The sequence below is a fragment of the Chiloscyllium punctatum genome, chromosome 35 (assembly GCF_047496795.1).
Source record: "Chiloscyllium punctatum isolate Juve2018m chromosome 35, sChiPun1.3, whole genome shotgun sequence".
NCBI lineage: Eukaryota > Metazoa > Chordata > Chondrichthyes > Orectolobiformes > Hemiscylliidae > Chiloscyllium > Chiloscyllium punctatum.
In genome coordinates this window covers 5,548,389-5,566,663 of record NC_092773.1, presented here as the reverse complement: position 1 = coordinate 5,566,663, position 18,275 = coordinate 5,548,389, and the positions used below count along the sequence as shown (strand labels likewise).

The 18,275-nt window shown below is 43.3% G+C and overlaps 1 protein-coding gene across 2 annotated transcripts in view; it reads right to left on the bottom strand.

Moving 5' to 3' along the window:
• Positions 1 to 4,814: 4,814 nt before the first annotated feature.
• dbnlb (drebrin-like b) overlaps positions 4,815 to 18,275 on the bottom strand; it is a 37,334-nt gene continuing 23,873 nt past the window's right edge. Inside the window, exons 10-15 of one of the 2 annotated variants that reach the window (XM_072553865.1) lie at positions 17,666 to 17,777; positions 15,873 to 15,965; positions 14,650 to 14,709; positions 12,095 to 12,225; positions 9,885 to 9,990; positions 4,815 to 6,429 (exon numbers count right to left, since the gene is read on the bottom strand). In XM_072553865.1, coding sequence (XP_072409966.1) covers positions 6,287 to 6,429; positions 9,885 to 9,990; positions 12,095 to 12,225; positions 14,650 to 14,709; positions 15,873 to 15,965; positions 17,666 to 17,777 — 645 coding nt within the window. In that variant the 3' untranslated portion in view covers positions 4,815 to 6,286. The remainder of the gene's footprint in view (positions 6,430 to 9,884; positions 9,991 to 12,094; positions 12,226 to 14,649; positions 14,710 to 15,872; positions 15,966 to 17,665; positions 17,778 to 18,275) is intronic. The other variant, XM_072553866.1, reaches the window with a different exon arrangement.

The following is an 18,275-nucleotide window of genomic DNA, read 5'->3' as shown; positions in this document are numbered from 1 at the left end:
TGTCTTGTATTGTATTTGTCTCGGTCTCATTATCGGCCTACGTTCTCAACTTTCCCTAGCCACCAGCTTCCTCCTGAGCTCTGATAAAGGCTTAATGACTTGAAGTATTTCTCTTTACAGCTTTCCACCTGCCTTGCAGAGCTTCACTGTTATCTGATTATAGTGCTGTATGTGGGATCTTGCTGCGCACACATGGCTACATGTTTCCTGCTGCAGCGTGCCACTGGCAGCAGTTTGGGGTGGACGAAGATTAAATGATTAACCCTCCAAGCATATACCAAGTCTGAGTTGGCAAGTGCTATGCTGCAACAGTATCAGAAAACAACGGATCAAAGAAAGTTCTGGAACCATTCATGAGGCATGCAGATGCTGCACTGAAGGAGCAGAATGAGGATTTCAATACAAGAGTGGGTTAGGAGGGCTGAATAATCTAAGATGGATTCTAAATTGATGTTCAGGAACTCTTGGTTCAAATGGACTTCAGCAATTCAAGAGGGCAGCTCAACACCATTTAACTCAAAGGCAATTTGAGTTGGGAAGGAAAGCCAACCAAGTCCATAGCCAAAGTGAATAATCAAAATTGACAGCTATTTAACATTTTGATTAAGGTGTGAAATTGTTTTGTCTTTAGAAAATAAGGGATCTGTATGGCTTTCATTTTCCAAGGGAATAAGAGACAAACAAATTAGGACTTATCCTGAAGGCTCTGTAACTGAATCGGAGCAGACACACACACGTGAAAATACCAACTGCACTCTTGCAAGAGAATTGTGTCATGACCTCTGTGTTGCACTTATGCAGAAATAAATAGTCTTTTTTTTGTCTGCAGGGATCTTAGATGGGGCAGGAATTCTAATCAAATTCACATTGCAATTAATTAGTCAGAGGAAGTGACAGTTACAGATTTCAAAAAGCAAAGCATGTTATGAATGCAAAAACAGAAAATGTTGAAAAGCTCAACAGGTTTGGTAGCATCTGTGCAGACAGTGAACCACTCAGTAGAAAGGATCTTGACTCAAGACAACACTCTGTTTCTCTGACTACAGATGCTGCTTGAGTTGAACTGCTTTTTTGGTTTTATTTTTCATTTCCAGCAGTGGCAGTAAAGTGCTTTTTGTTGTTCTGTTGATTGAGTTATTCAACAAGATCAGTGGTCACTTTTAAGGTTTGAAGCAACAGCCTTTTGCATTTTCTTTTCTTAATGAAAACATTAAAGAATGAAGCTCTCTACAAATTTGCATGGTACTGGCTATACTTGGAAACCTTTATCTCTGGCTTCAACCACCCTATTGCAAATCCAAGAAACATGGTTTTAGATTCCAGTACACCAGGCTGTGCAATGAGAATGACAGAAACTTACTGTCGTTTTTCATCTTTTAAGTTTACATGGAGGTCAGAAGATGTAGTGAGAATCTTCATTTGAATTGCACATGTGGTTTCAACTGAGGATTTTGCATACAGCCATCAGCTTTTAAGAGCTGCAGTAGATATAATCTGAATCACAAAGACCACTGAACACAGTGCAAGTCGCAGCTGCTGCTACCCAGTACGCACAGCTAGAATAAGCTCCTGCACAAACTAGGCATGAATGTAGCCTCAACACAAGGTGTAACTTTATAAACAGAACACCAAAGACAAAATTCCAGCCTATCCTCAAGAACCAGGTTTTTATTTCAGATTACCTGTCTCCAAAGTGCTGCATAAACTGAGCAGGTCTGGCAGCATCAGGGAAGAGTAAGATTAACTGTGTACTTTTCTCTACAGGTAGTCAGACCAGCTCAGTTTCTCCAGCACTTCTTTGCAATTGGCATCATCCATCTTGCGACTTGCTTCTGACTGGCCTTGTGCTGCTCTCTTGTGCAAAGTTTGTGCATTACATGGGGACAGTCCATATTAGATTAGAGGTGATGTTGGAAGGATTAGAATGCATGAGGGTGGATGAATCTCCTGGCCCTGACCAAATATATCCAAGAACACTGCAAGAAGCTAGAGAAGAAATTACAGGCACTCTGGCTGATATTTTTGCATCATTAGCCATGGGTGAGGTCCCAAACGACTAGAGGGTAGCAAACATAATGCCCTTATTCAAGAAGGGCTACAAAGAAAAGCCTGGGAACAATAGCCCAATCTGGGATAGGTCAGTTGTTTGAGAAGATTCGGAGATAGACGCATTTGGAAAGATGGGGTTTGATTAGGAGTAGTCAGCATGGCTTTGTGAGTGGGAGATCATGCCTCACAAATTAATTAGAGCTCTTTGATAAAGTGATCAGGATGAAGTGATAAGAACAGGTTGGTAGACAGATTTCACTAAGACCTTTGATAAAGTTCCAGCTGGTAGGCTGCTCAGGAAGGTTACATTGCATGGAATCCAGGGAAAGCTGGCAAATTGGATACACTACTGGCTTGAGGGTAAGAAGCAGAGGGTAATAGTGGAAGGATGGTTGTCAAACTGCAGGCCTGTCAGTAATGGAGTGCATCAGGGGTTAGAACATAGAAAAATACAGCGCAGTACAGGCCCTTTGGCCCTCGATGTTGCGCCGATCCAAGCCCACCTAACCTACACTAGCCCACTATCCTCCATATGCCTATCCAATGCCTGTTTAAATGCCCATAAAGAGAGAGAGTCCACCACTACTACTGGCAGGGCATTCTATGAACTCACAACTCGCTGAGTAAAGAATCTACCCCTAACATCTGTCCTATACCTACCACACCTTAATTTAAAGCTATGCCCCCTCGTAATAGCTGATTCCATACTGGGTTGGTGCTGGGCCCATTGCAGTTTGTCATCTTTATCAATGGTTTGGATGAGTGTATACAAGGCATGATTAGTAAGTTTGCAGCAGATACTAAAATAGCAGAATTGTTGACAGTGAGGAAGGTTATCAGAATTTGCAGCAGGACCTTGTTCAGCTGGGAAGTGAGCCTAGAAATTGTAAATGGAGTTTAATGTGAGAGGTATTGCATTTTGGCAAGTCAAATGAAGGTCAGAGTTTCATGGTGAATGGTAGGGCCTTAAGGAGTGTAGTGGAACCTTGAAGTTCAGGTTCACTGAAGTGGATTTATAGGTAGACAGGGCAGTGAAGGAGGCTTTTGGCACATTGACCATCTTCAGTCAGGGCATGCAGTAAATAAGTTGGGAAGTTATGTTGCAGTTATACTGGATTTTGGTAAGGCCATACTTGGAGTATTGTGTTCAGTTTTGGTCACCTTGCTATAGGAAGGTTGTTATTAAACTGGAAAGAGTGCAATAGAAATTTACAAAGATGTTGCCAGAGAGGTTGGACAAGCTTGGACCTTTTTCTTCAGAGCGTCGGTGACTGAGAAGGGATCTTATAGAAGTGTGTAAGATCACCAGAGGCATGGAGAAGGTGAATGCACTCTGTCTTGTTCCCAGGGTTGGGGAATCAAGGGCATCACTTTAAGCTAAAAGGTGAAAAAGTAAATGGGAACCTGAAGGGCTTCTTTTTTCAACAGGGTGTGGTACACAATGAACTGCCAATTACATTAACATTTAAAAGGAATTTGGACAAGTACATAGATTGGAACGATTTAGAAGGACATGGGCTAAGTACAAGGAAACGGGCTTCATGTGGTGGATATTTTGGTCAGTTTAGACAAAGGGCTTGTTTCCGTGCTATAGGACTCCTAACTCTATCAAGAGGGAAGCCAGCTAAAGTTCTGGGGGCTCGTGTTCAAATCCAATCATGGCAGACAGTGAAAATTTTAAAAAATGGAAGAGTCTAATGTTAACCATGAAACCACAGCCAATTGTTGGAAAAATCAGTCCTTTAGGGAAGGAAATCTGCCACCTTTAACTGATCCGGTCTTTGAGAGATTCCAAACCCACTGCAATTGATCCTTAACTGTCCTCTCAGCAATTGGGGATGGGCAGTAAATGCTGGCCCAGCCAGCAATGCCCAAATGTTCTGAATGAATAATAATAAAAACAAAACAGTTTGGCAGAAGCCTCAGTAAACAAGACCTCAGAGTTTCTGCTTCCAAAAGTCAGGCTTTCCATTGGACACTGCCTGCCATAAGACGAAAGGGCACGTTGTTTAATTTAATGGGGAGGTGGTGTGCTGAAGAGCTGCAACCAGTACAACTTCCTTTGCTGGAGCATTTTAGGCCATCACTGGGTAGGCAAGACCCAGTCTCTTTCCAATATGGAAGCAATGACAAACAAACAGTGTAACTGACTGAGTGGTTTGGGCTTTTACAGCATTGAAGCACAATCGTGGCTGGAGTTCTGCAAATCAATGATATCGTCATAATTACCCCCATGATATCACAACTGATCATGATTCAGTTTGAGGGCGGGGAGACATATACTAATTTCAGGAGATTGTGTTCACATTCCCTCTTTATACACTGTGCCATACGAGTGGAATGCTGCACTTGCAGCAGTGTCTCTCAAACCACCTGCACTCTGGCAGTTGTCCCACTTGACATCATTTTGTATATGAGCAGACATTTTCTGATGTATTTATTCCTCAATCACAACAGAGTCTCCCCAGAGTGCTTTGCTGCTAGGAAATACTGACAGAACTATCAGCAAAGTCAAAAAAGTGACAGCCCAGTCTTCAGATACTAAGAAACTTCTAAAAGCAGTGTAGAAAACGCTCAGACAATGAATGACACATTGGCCTGCAATATCACAGTGCAATAGGTTTTATAATATTCAAACTCCTTGAAGAATACACAGGACACAGATTAACTTTGGGAATATCTACTCATGAGAGGAGCAGAGCACAGAATTTTCACCTCACTGCTTTTTATTCCTACATAAAAATACAAACAGGAAGACCAGGACCCCCAAGAAAAACACCTTTATTAATGACAATGCAACAAGTGACACTTTCAGGAAAGCAGAGAAGTGAAGAGATTGAGTTGGTAAATATTCCTAGTTTGTCACAAACTCATCATGGTTCACTCCAGATACCGTATACCAGATCCAAATACCGTGGGGTATGCAAGGAATACTGCCAGTCACACGCCTGTGAGATACTCCGGAAACAATTCATATTTTGCATTGGCATAATTCATGTTTTTAAAAAATCATTTCAAAAAACTCAGGATTCACAATTGTTAACATTTTAGATAGCCTTAATTAAAACCCAGATAAAGGCCACATTTTTCAGTCAGCACAATCTCACTAATCTAACACACAACTCACAAACACTGCGGTCAGTGAAGGCTGAGCAGGGCAAGTCTCAACATCCAAACAGGGATGAAATGGGAGAGTGCTTGCTGCAGTTGATTCCACCCCAGGATTCTCTTAAATCCCCCCTAGCCCCAGTATTGAACAGAAGGAACAGTGCCAATGTCTGGAAAACTTTCATTTCCTCCTACAAGCAAGTAGTTGCGGCTCAACTAATACTGAGGAGAGGAACCATTAAGGTACGGACATGGACACATGGTGAAGATGAACACACAACTGGGTGTTATTGCACTCCCATTGTTGTGATTCTGCTGGAGGAATAACACAGAGATTAACACTGATTGACCTTGCTGTTCAACTCTGATTCTGAATGTGTCTCAAATCTGCTTCTCCTCCACTGCCCGACCAAGCAGCTTCCAATTCCAGTGAAAGGCCATTAAACAGAAGTATTTATTCAATCTCTCTGCTGATACACTGTCTGACCCTGCATTTGCCACTCTGTATTTCAGATTCCCATCATCTACAGTACTTCAGTTTTGTGTCACCATTCAAAGCCATTAGCCCAGCAGTACAGCAAGATGCTAAGTTTGCAGCCCTCTTAATTAGCACAAAGAAAATCTGATTAGACAAATGTCCAGGAATGTGAAAGTTCTCCCACCATCCGTTAAGTTGTCTTTTCTTGGTCCGGACGAGTTTGGAGAGTCACTGGTTAAGTCCCCACTCCAGTCCTTCCTTGTTCCCTGGCCTTCAGCACTCTGACAGACCCCTGATACTGCACCACCCAACTGGGCCCTGGCCAGTTACATCTGCTGAATAACTTTGGGGGCCAAGTGAGGGTTGGACAAAGCAGTGCATGGGTCAGGATAACAAAGAGGGGAGTGAGGGCATGGTACAAGGGAAAATACAGCCCTCTAGTGGTTACTAAACCAGTACTTTCAAACAATAAGACGGAAAACTTGAATCCCGTGGTCAAATTCCCACCCACAGCCCTTCCCTGTTAAAATGAGAAAGGAAAGCTTGAGGCACTCAGTAGATTTGGCTTGCAATTGGCGATTGAAAAGACCTTGTTGATGCTTATAAGATAGTGGTTTGGGCACCATCAGCAAGGTCAACGCTCTGCGCTGACTAACCAGTCAGGAGCTCCACATAGTTCGCTGGAAACATACCGAAACTGCCATCCACTGCATAACCCCGCCACCAGCCCTCATCAATCTGCTCGATGCTGGTCAGGATGTCATCTGGATCAAACGAAATCTCTGTTTCATCAGCTGCAAACGTCCAACAGGAAGGCGGTGGGATGGAATGAGGAAAGAGAAAAGCAGGAGGGAGGGGAAATGAGGTGATGAGAAGCAGAGGGGATAGAGAGAAAACAAATTAACAGACAAGTTCCTGATTCTTGATCAGTCAGGGAATCCAAAGTCAGGGGAAGGACAGGAAAGTGAATGTGAGCATGTCTGATCAGCCATGATTCTATTGAATGGCTGAGCAGGCTCGAGGGGGTGAACAGTTTATTCCTGTTCCTATTGCATATGCTCTTATTTACAAACTTTACGGATATCCAATTTCCCCATTTAATTGGGTTGCCAACACACCCCGCCCCCTGGCTGACAGGTAACATGCATGCCACACAAATGCCAAGTAGTGACCATTTCCAACAGAAGAAAATCTAACCACCACCACCACCACTTGACATTCAAAGGCATTGCCATCACTGAATCCTCCCCATCAACATCCTGGGGATTTGCAATGACCAGAGTGTGAATTGGAGCAGTCCATATAAATACTGCCGCTCCAAGCAGTGGATCCCCAACAACATTCAAGCAGCTTGACACCATCCTGGACAAAGCATCCCCCTTAAATGGCCTTAGTCATAACTTGCACTCCCTCCACCATCCACTTTCAGTCTAAAACATATTAATTTAAACCTAAAGTTTTTCACCAAGGAATATCCCAGGTTTGGGAAAAGGGACCCTGCTTAAAAAACAACCTGTTTGCCCCCAAGACTATAAAGTACAAAGCTTTTCAAATTCTAAACTAAAATCAATCCCACCCAACAGTGACAGTCATCACCTCATCACTGCTTCCAAATCGACAAGGCAAGCAATAACATTCACTGGTTTATAAAACCAAGGAGATAAGAGTCCACTGGAATGCAGTTCCATGTCTTCTAATACTCAAGGTCAGGAGTTCCATTGTTCTACAATACGGTTCATAGCTCCTTGAAAGTGGAGTCACAGGTAGATAGGATAGTGAAGGCGGCGTTTGGTATGCTTTCCTTTATTGATCAGTGTATTGAGTACAGGAGTTGGGAGGTCATGTTGCAGTTCTACAGGACATTGGTTAGGCCACTGTTGGAATATTGCATGCACTTCTGGTCTCCTTCCTATTGGAAGGATGTTGCAATACTTGAAAGGGATCTCAAAAGATTTCCAAGGATATTGCCTGGTTTGGAGGGTTTGAGCTATAGGCAGAGGCTGTTTTCCCTGCATCATCAGAGGCTGAGGGGTGACCTAATACAGGTTTATAAAATCATGAGGGGCATGGACAGGATAAATAAACAAGGTCTTTTCCCAGGGGGAGGGGGGAAGAAGAGGAGGAGTCCAGAACTACAAGGCATAGGTTTAGGATGAGAGGGGAAACAGCCCTAAGGGGCACCTTTTTTTTTTTTTTACACAGAGGGTGGTGCATGCATGGAATGGACTGCCAGAGGATGTGGTGGTGGCTGGTACAATGACAACATTTAAAAGGCATTTGGATGGGTATATGAAGAGGAAGGGTTTAGAGGGATATGGGCTGGGTGCTGCAGCTGGAACTAGATTGGGTTGGGATGTCTGGTCAGCACGGACGAGTTGGACTGAAGGGTCTGTTTCATCCTGTACATCTCGATGACTCTAATATCAACTAGACAGGGGCGGAAAGTAATACACACTCAAACAAGGCTTTCAGTCAACAGATGGAGTTTAATTTAGTAAAATGCAAGGTGCTGCATCGGCAAACCAGGGCAGGCCTTGTACAATTAATGGTGGGGAACACTGCATTTCATTCTGGTTAAGCTTGAAAGGGTTCAGGAAAGATTTACCGGGATGCTGCCAGCATTGGAGGGTTGTTAGGGAGAGGCTGGATAGGTTGGGGGTTTCTTTCCCCTGGAGTGTCGGTGGCTGAGGGGTGACCTTATAGAGGTTTATAAAATCATGAGGGGCATGGTTAGGATAAATAGACCAAGTCTTTTTCACCCAGAATAGGGGAGTCCAAAATTAGAAGGCTGAGGTTTAAAGTGAGAGAGGGTAAAGATTTAAAAGTGACCCTAGGGGCAACCTTTTCACGCACAAAGTACTAAGTGTATGGACCAGTATAGTGTCTCAGCAGTTCACACTGCTGCCTCACATAGCCAGGGATCGGAGTTCGATTCCAGCCTCGAGTGACTCTGCGGAGTTGTCATATTCTCCCCTTTTCTCAACAGGATTCCTCTTGTGCTCCAGTTTCTACCACCTGGCATGCACATCTTCGGACTGTGGGATTAGTGATAAGGAACTCACAGTGATAAGGGAAGAGGGTTGGGTCTATGCGAGATGATCTTCAGAGGGTCAGTGTGGACTCGATGAGCCGAATGGCCTGCTTCCAAACTGTAGGGATTCTATGGAACGGGCTTCCATGAGAGGTGTGAACGATTACAACATTTAAAAGGAATCTGGATGGGTACATAAATAGGAAGAGTTTAGAGGGATATGGGCCAAGTGCTGGCAAATGGGACTACATCAGTTTCAGAATCTAGTCAGCATGGACATGTTGGACTGATGGATCTGCTTCCATGCTGTATAACTGTGACTATGCAACTGCTTGGCAATTATCTGTTGTGTCATATTGGGATTCACTGTATGTACTAACATACTCTCATAGCCAAATCTGAAAGTTGTGTTAATTGCAATATTTATTATCCTGGAGTATGGTTCACAAAGGTAATATGTGACAGTATGTGAGTGGGTTTAGTGTGACCACTTATGGCTGAATTAGTCTCACACAATTGGAAACACCCTACAACAAGCAAGCGTGTAGTCTACGAGATGCATTGCTCAAATTCACCAAAGCTCCTTAGACACTACCTTCCAAACCCACAACCACTTCCGTATAGAAGGACAAGGGCAGCAGATCCATGGAAATGTCACCACGTACCACTCACCATTCTGACTTAGAAATATAACCATTCTGTGTCATTGGATCAAAATCCTGGAATGCCCTTCCAAGTGCCACACAGCCCACAACATTTCCACCATCTTCTGAAAAGTAAATAGTGATGGGCAATAAACTTTGGCCTAACCAGCACCACCCATATCCTACGAATGAATAAAAAAAATTAATACAGCTTTCGCAGGCCTTCCCACCATTTGAAAAACAGATTGATCCACTATCAGGATCATGCTTCTTGGGATGCAAGACCTTTTGCCTGAACTGGATCTCATTGTAACCCAAACAGAGCACAAATTCTCCTCTCATGAACAGGAGGTGAACCTTAAAAATTCTGACTTAACTGAAACAATAAGGGACCAAACGTTAACGTAATTTTAAGTTTGGTTGATGAATGTCTTGGTGAACTACATGACTCTTGTTGGTGTAAATGCTGTTATATATACCTATTGCAACCAAAATAGTGTATTAGATTCTCCATTACTTTGTTTTTGTTTTAGATTTCCAACGCACACAGTTGTTTTTATTTACAAGTACCTACCGGCCTGGTAATCATAGAGAGCCCGGGCACACAGTCCTTGATATTGAGTTTCTGCCACAGGTTGGCATGAATTGTTATCTTCGGCAGCCACCTGACCTCCACCATCCTGAAACAAAGACAGAGAGACTAGGAAATGAATGCAAAAGACAAATAATGCACACAACTTGTTCTCTTAAAGTCTTTTCAAAATTATTCTTGAATCTGCTTCCATAACTCCAATGACATACACTCCAAATCTGAACTTGTTAAGCAGGCAAATTCATCCCTCCTTTCTAGTTCTGTGCCAAATATTTTAAATCTCTAACCTCAACTTCCCAACTCATGCCTCTGGAGACAGTTTATGCCAATCTCTCAAGCCCCTTCATTTTGACTGCTTTGTTTGTCTGTCCATTTCCTGTTTTAAAAACAATCTCAGTTTGTCCCTCTCTCATTTCTGGTCTCCTTCCTATTGGAAGGATGTTGTGAAACTTGAAAGGGTTCAGAAAAGATTTACAAGGATGTTGCCAGGGTTGGAGGATTTGAGCTGTAGGGAGAGGCTGAACAGGCTGGGGCTGTTTTCCCTGCAGCGTTGGAGGCCGAGGGGTGACCTTATAGAGGTTTATAAAATCATAAGGGGCATGAATAGTCTAAACAGACAAGATCTTTTCCCTGGGTTGGGGGAGTCCAGAACTAGAGGGCACAGGTTCGGATATAAGAGAGACCTCAGGGGCAACTTTTTCACGCAGAGAGTGGTACGTGTATGGAATGGGCTGCCAGTAGAAGTGGTGGAGGCTGGTACAATGACAACATTCAAAGGCATCTGGATGGGTATATGAATAGGAAGGGTTTGGAGGGATACGGACTAGATTGGGACAGGTGGGACTAGGCTGGGTTGGGATATCTAGTCGGCATGGACAATTTAGACCAATGGGTCTTTTCCACGTTGTACATCGCTACGACTAGACTCAGTCTCCCCCATGTCTGGTACCCGTGCAGTTGATCTGCTTCACAGCCTCTTCATTGAATAAAATTATGGGGCCCAAATTGAACTTGTGGAAATGGCTGCTCTGACCACCCAATAGAAACCAACTTCTCTCTCCAATGGCCCATCTCTTCATAAGCCTCAAGTTAGGAGACGGGATTAAAAGCAGCTAGTTTTGTGATATGTTTCAACACGCAGTCAGATTCTTAAGACAGCTGTCTCTCACCAAGACAAATATCTAAAGCCATTTGAATCACCCCAGGATTACACTGCACTTAAAGCCCTGCAAACCAGAGCAGTCAGGTGAGACATACAAGTGTCACCTTGCAACAGGCCAGGAGAGATCTATTGAACAGCCTCCCACATTGTTACTTGGGAAAAGTTTTGAGGAATGAGTGCAAACGAGGCAACATTTCCATTGAACTCCACATGTTCCAATTCCCAAAAATATATTGCATGGAAAATAAGGAATCATGACAGAGACACATCAGATGTGGAGGGCTTCCAGTGAAGATCTAGATCCCCTTGCAGGGCCTCTTGGTTCGAGATCGGTCAAAAGAATCACTATGCATACGGTCTGTTTAAAGCAAGGTTACCAGTTTAATAAATTAAGGCAGCCTGGCGCAGATTTGTCCAGCAACACGGAGGTTAAAAACTTCTGTGTTCCATGGAGAAATTGCACAGTTACATTTGAAAATTACATATTATTTATAGGTTTTTCTTAAAAGGTAGTAGCCTTAATTACAAGAAAAGTCCAATCAACTCTAATATGGTGACATGATTGACAGCAAGCTAATCCAATGATATTCCCTGGGAAAGGGTTCTTAATTTACGTAGATCACCACCTCATGCTCGCAGTTCAAGGTTAGTTCTAATACCAAATCACTCTGTCTTACGATTCATATTATGAAAAATCCATTGTTCTCTCTTATCTCTAAATACAAACAACTTAGCAAAGCATCAGTTCAAGTTCACATAGTCCAATCATTACTTGCAGCCATTTTGTTGTTATTTTAAATTGAAAAGCCAGTTTGTGGTGAATTAAAAATCTACAGATACTTGTTGCTTCTGACAATAGCCTAAATTCAAATTTTAGATCCTCACTGGCACCACTTCCTGGTGGTGATTACAGTAAGGTGCACGGTATCCAGGCCCTGTTAAACGATGTAGGGATTATGATTCAAACAGGAAAGAAAAGGGTTTTTGGGGCTAGGGAGAGGTAAAGAGGACAATTTTGGAAAGCACTTACTGCATCAACATGCTTGGAGCTGTCTTGCTGTTGCACACATGTATCCGGATCCTCGTATGCATCATCCTGCTCTAAAGTTTCAGAATGGTGGAACTGCCAGCTATAACCTTCTTTACTGTCAACCTTCTCATCTGTATGGAAGCAAAACCAAAACAAATGGCCATTAGAGAGAGGACCAACCAAAGAAATGCTGCAACATCCAGAACAGAGACGCATCTATTTATCCCCGGGCTCTCATCCCATCCATACCACGGCTCTTATCCACCTCTTACCCTCAGGCTCCCAAATGCCACTCATAGCTCCAATGCTCTCTGACCCCTAACCTTACCTCCAGGCTCACCTCGAAACATACAGATACACCCCTCATGTCACGATACAGATCCTTCAGTTTGCTTGCATGTACTTTGTCCTACCTTTTCCGTTCCGTGACAGGTCTGAAGGCAGTGGAATAAGCTGTTCACACTGCAAGGTTTCAAGCTAAGAACCAAATCCTATCACGGACAGGGTGTTGGGACATGGCAGAAGCCTCTCAGAATCAGCATAGTCTAGGGACATCAGATGAATTAGACTCTCAGTGCTCAGCTTCTGCGTCACTGGACACCAATCTTTCCACCTACCAATATCTCTACCACTGAGCATAACGCCAACTGCTTCTCAAGAATCCACTCAACTCAGTCCAACTCATCCTCACTGACCTTTGTTCCCAACCGGATCTAGTTATATTTGCCAGCATTTGGCCCTTATCCTTCTAAACCCATCCTATTTCATAAACCCATCTAGGCTCTTTTTAAGTGTTGTAACTGTAACCACTCATTCCAGTAGCTCATTCCAGATACACACCACCCACGGTGTGTAAAAGGTATCCCTCAGGTCCCTTTTATATCTTTCTCCTCCCACCTTAAACCTATGTCCTCTAGTTTTGAACTCCCCCAACCTAGGAAGACGACCTTGGTTACTCACCTGATCCATGTCCTCATGAGTTTATACATCTCCATAAGGTCATCCCTCAGCCTCTGGTGCTCCATGGATAAAAAGCCTGTTCAGCCTCACCGTATTACTCAAACTGTCTCAGCCCTGCAACATCCTTGTAAACCTTTTCTGCACCCTGTGATGTTGAACATCATCCTTCCTATAAAGGGCAACCAGAATTCTTTGGAATATACCAAAAGTGGCTTCACCAATGTCCTGTACAGCTGCAACATGACAGCCCAACTCCTATACTCGATGCATTGACCAATTAACACTAACATGCCAATGTCTTCTTCATCACCCTATACATCTTCAACTCCATTTTCAAGGAACTATGCCCGTGCACTGTGTCAGTCTCTTAGCTTGCCAATACTCCTCAAGGTCTTACCATTACGTGTAGATGTCCTTCCCGAATTTGCCGTACCAAGATGCAACACCTTACATTTATCTAAATTAAACTCCATCTGCCACTCCTCGGCCCATTGCCATCTCACTATGGATCCCATATAATCTAACTTCACTAACCAAGCGGAATCTTGTCGAATTCTTTACTGCACATTTTGCATAGAGACAACATCTACTCCTCTTACCTCAACAAAGTTCCTGGTCATCTCTTCAAAAACCGATTTCTCACACACAAAACCATGCTGACTATCCATAGTCAGTCCTTGGCTTTCAAATTTATGTAAATTCTGTCCCTCTGACTCTCCTCCAACAGCTTAGCCACCACTGATGGTAAAGCTTACCAGTCTGTAGTTCCCTGGTTTTTCCTCACAGCTTCTCTTAAATGATGGCACCCAAATAGCCAACCTCCAATCTTCCAGCAACTCAGCTGTGACCGTTGATGATACAAAAATATCAGAAAGGGACCAAACAATCTCTTCTCTTGCTTCCCATGAAGCTCTGGGATATACCTGAACAGGTCCTGCGAGACTTTATCTACCTTTATGCGTTTTAAGACTTCCAGCACGGCACTTCTGCAACATGAATTCTTTTTAAGATTTCAATTTTTATTTTAAGTTCCCAAATCCTCCTCCACAGTAAACACTGATGCAAAATATTAGTTGACCATCTCACCCAACTCCTGTTGTTCCATACATGGACGGCCATGCTGACCTTTAAGGGGAGAAAGTGAGAACTGCAAATGTTTGAGAATCAGAGTCGAAAGTGGTGGCACTGGAAGAGCACATCAGAAATGACGAAGGGCTTATGCCTGAAACATCGACTCTCCTGCTCCTTGGATGCTGCCTGACCTGCTGTGCTTTTCCAGCACCACACTTTTCATCTCTGATCTGTAAGGGGCCCTATATTCTCCCTAGTTACTCTCTTGCCCTTAATCTATTGATGGAAGCTCTTTGCGTTTTCCTTAACTCTCTTTGGGAAAGCTACCTCATGACTGAGGAGGCTCAAAAGGCATAGTGGCCTACTTTTGTTCCTAGTTTTTATGTTTAGCATCTCAACCGAGGGACATCAACGGGCTAAAACCAAATTGTAATGCTTCTCATCAACTTGTTCAAATCCCCAGTAAACATACACGGAATATTACTAACAGGTACACCGGGAACCCAACTCAATTGGTGACGTACCATTCCACTCGGTTTGAGGCTCTTCTTCCGTTGGGTGGGCTTCTGGAGCATTTTGAGTGCCTGGTGAGGATCACATGACCATTTCAGTATCTCAACAGGCCATCAAGCACTGAAACTCCGTCAACAATGTGTTGACTAAACTGCAATATGCTGTTATGCTTAAATATCATTTATCAACAGGGGAGAAACCAGGTAAGGGGAGAAACCAGGTAAGGGGAGTGGAAAGAAAAGGGGCAAGTTAGCAAACAGAATTCTTAGACTACTACAAAGCTCTGTACAAATGCAAGACTGCAAATCAGGTAATTTTCAGGAAAGCTTGATGTGGTAGTTATGCAATTCCAACCATCAGTTGTCTGGATTACAACTGTATACACAGACAAGACTTAAGTCTAACCTATGTGTCAACTGTGCTCATGAGAACTCAAGGCTGTGTAAAACGGCATTGACCCTGGTTTGATGACATTTGGAAGATTATGAACAGTTTTGGAATTCATATTAATGTATTCGGGTTGCATGTAAGGGATATAGAGGAACCCAAGTAAAGACAGTTGTTTCACAGGGATGATACCAGAACTGAAGCTAAAGCAGCAAAGTATCAATGGGAGGGGAGGGCTCTTATCAGAGAACAAGAGGAGTGGCCATGCCCTGATAGAGGTTATATTCAGAAAAGAGTTGAAAGGAAAAGTTCTCGCCACCAAGTCCAAAACTTGGGTAAATTTCTGGGGAATTGTCTTCAAAGTGATGATAATTTCAAACTTGGTACTGCATGGACCGAATTGAAGCAAACACACAGATTTGTGGGCATGTTAAAGCAGCCCAAGTGAGATTTGGTGATACAGTTAGATGAATTCAGGCAGGTTAGGGATGGTGCTGAGCATGAATACCTTCAGACAGCAGCTGGACCAAATGTCTGTCCTGTAATTTATGTATCTATCAATAATGACCTTGATTTGCAGTTTGCCATCCAGCTCAAGGGCTGACTGATATCACTCGGAGCTTCGAGCATGACCAGTAAAACACTTTTGTGCTATTCAATTCACATGGCTACAGGTGATAGCTGTCCACCACTGATAGCATAATGTGTACTTGCAAGCTGACAAATGCAGCTGAGAGTATGTTTACAAAATTAATTTGACAGACTACACTCGGTTTGTCAGTCAGCCCTTTGTGAGCTTGAGCTGGTTTCAACAACCACATACAAACCTAAAAGTGGAAGTGCCAACCTTGGGTTGCTGACTGGGCTGCTGAATGGACCGGTGAGAGTGGGGACTCTGGCTGGCTGATCTGGGACTGGAGGAAGGGGCTCCTGAGCTTCCCTGGCAGGAAGAAGCAAAATGCAAGCAGGAAACTGAACAAACAGTAAGCAGCACCATCATCAGAACACTGTTAAAAGCAACACAGCAACAGATTCAAAGACATTAAATGCGAGCAACACAAATCATACGATCGCTGCTTTGTAAATGCACTTCCAAGTATGGTCTTCAATGCTGGAACTAAGAATGTGGAGAAAGTAGTGGAACATGATTCTGTGTTGCTGCACATACTGGAATTAACTTTATTTTTATCTTATTTTAATGATTTATCAAAGCTGGCATTTATTACCACTCCTTTAGAAAACAGTAGTGATTGGTTTCCTTCGACCACTGCAGTTACTATGCGAAAGGAAATCCCACAGTGATGTTTTTTTGGAAGTTTCAGAATTCTGACTATCAACATATTTGATACATTTCCAAATTGGGGTGGAGAGAGACTTGGGGGTTATGCATCCAGGCACCAGTTACCCTCAACCTTCAAAGCCAATGGCAAAGAACAACATCTTGGATATACAACGTTAAAGGACTGAGTACAGTCTCTGTCCTGCCCTTCCCAACTCAAGCTCTAACAAAAGCAGAGTGCACAAGGATAACAGCGCAGCAAATGTGGTGACAGCAGGAGCCAGGAACAAGCAAGCAACAGATCTGTTGATAACAGCCTCAATTCTTTTACAAACATGAGGTTAATATTCTGTTGTGATGCGGATGTGTGAAAAATAAAATTATATACTGCAACAAAAAACATTCCTCCAAATAGCCACTGCTCACAGTACATATACCAAGAATTCAGTGTGTTTTTTTGCAGATCAGTTTGCAATTTGTCCCCTCTCCATATCTGAATTTTTATATCACGACAAGATTGTAATCAGACTGACTCGTCCCTCAGAGACGACTGTACAGAGCTGGCTAGGAGCAGTTCATAAACTGGCAGATTTAACTTGAGAGATTCAAAAACTCGAATTCATAAGTTTGAAGTAGATAGATGAAAAGTGTTTGCACAGATAAGGAGACCAATAACTGGAGGACACAGGTAGTTACAGAAAGGGGTGGACGTGAAATCCTCCTGAAATGTGTTTTAACACAGGAGTGGGTTGCACCTCACTTCGACCTGTGAGAAATGAATTCAAATACTGGTCATCATTCATTTGGAGAACCTGTCTATTGAGAAAGGTGAAATGGTTTCTGAACCATGAGCTTTGGGAGGAAAGGTGTTGTAACGCTGAGTCGGTGCAGTTATAAATAATCAGGCAACAGTAATTCCTGCACCTGCAACATCTTCACCATTCTGGGATACTTCCACAACACCATCCACATTATTCTAGTTGAGCAATCCAGCCACCATGCAGTAAAATCATGAAACAGAACAAGACAAGCTGCTGGTTAACTAAACAGGTCCAGCTGATTTGTGCCTGTGTGCATGCTTCTTTCCCTCAAAAGAAAACACCTCTGTTAAGCCAGGATTGTGTGAGGAATCAGCAAGTCTTTCTGGCTATCAGACAGACCAAGCAGAAAAGTGCAGCTCACACAGTGCAACCTGATAATAAATGGTTAGAAAGAGGTTCACTTGCTGCATACTCAGGCTGTTGAGAGAAACCAGCTTTAACTGAGACAAAAAAAAATAGTATAACTGAACATCAGCGAAACAATTTGGTCTGTGGACAGGGTGTTTGGAACATTAACAGAAGACCACACTTGTGTGTTACCTGGTTGCGCACTTCCACTGAGGGAAGAGGAATCTCCTGCCATACCACGTTCGCGTTCCTTGAACAGTTCCTTCGGATTCACCGATCTCTGGGAAATAATGGATGCAGCCTCCTGCAATGAGATCAGTTACGAGTGGTGGAAACTGAGAGCCCTGGATCTGAAAGGGAAGCTCGAGAAACAGCAGCATCCATCGTCTGCTACAGGCCACAGCATTCAATGTAAACCAGTTCCCCTATCCACACCTGTGCCCTGCCATACTCCTGATCACCAAAAAGGAAAACAATTTGGCACCACTTATTTCTGGCATCTCTTTAGGTGCCAGCTGTAACTTGCCATTATATATTCCTACAAACCATGCATGGCCCATGGAGATGATGATGGTTCAAGTCCCAAGTACTTGAACCCCTAACTGCCGGGGCATACTGTGCAGGTGCTGCGCTGTGATTTGGAGCAGACAGGCACGTAATCTTCCATCTCATGTGGGCAGAAAAGGTTTGGTGGAACTTCCTTACATATATTATGCCTCAGCCACTGGCATCCATCACACATTAAGTGGCCAATTTATCATTGTTGCCACGCGGAAGAGCTTGCTGCATATCGACTGATTGC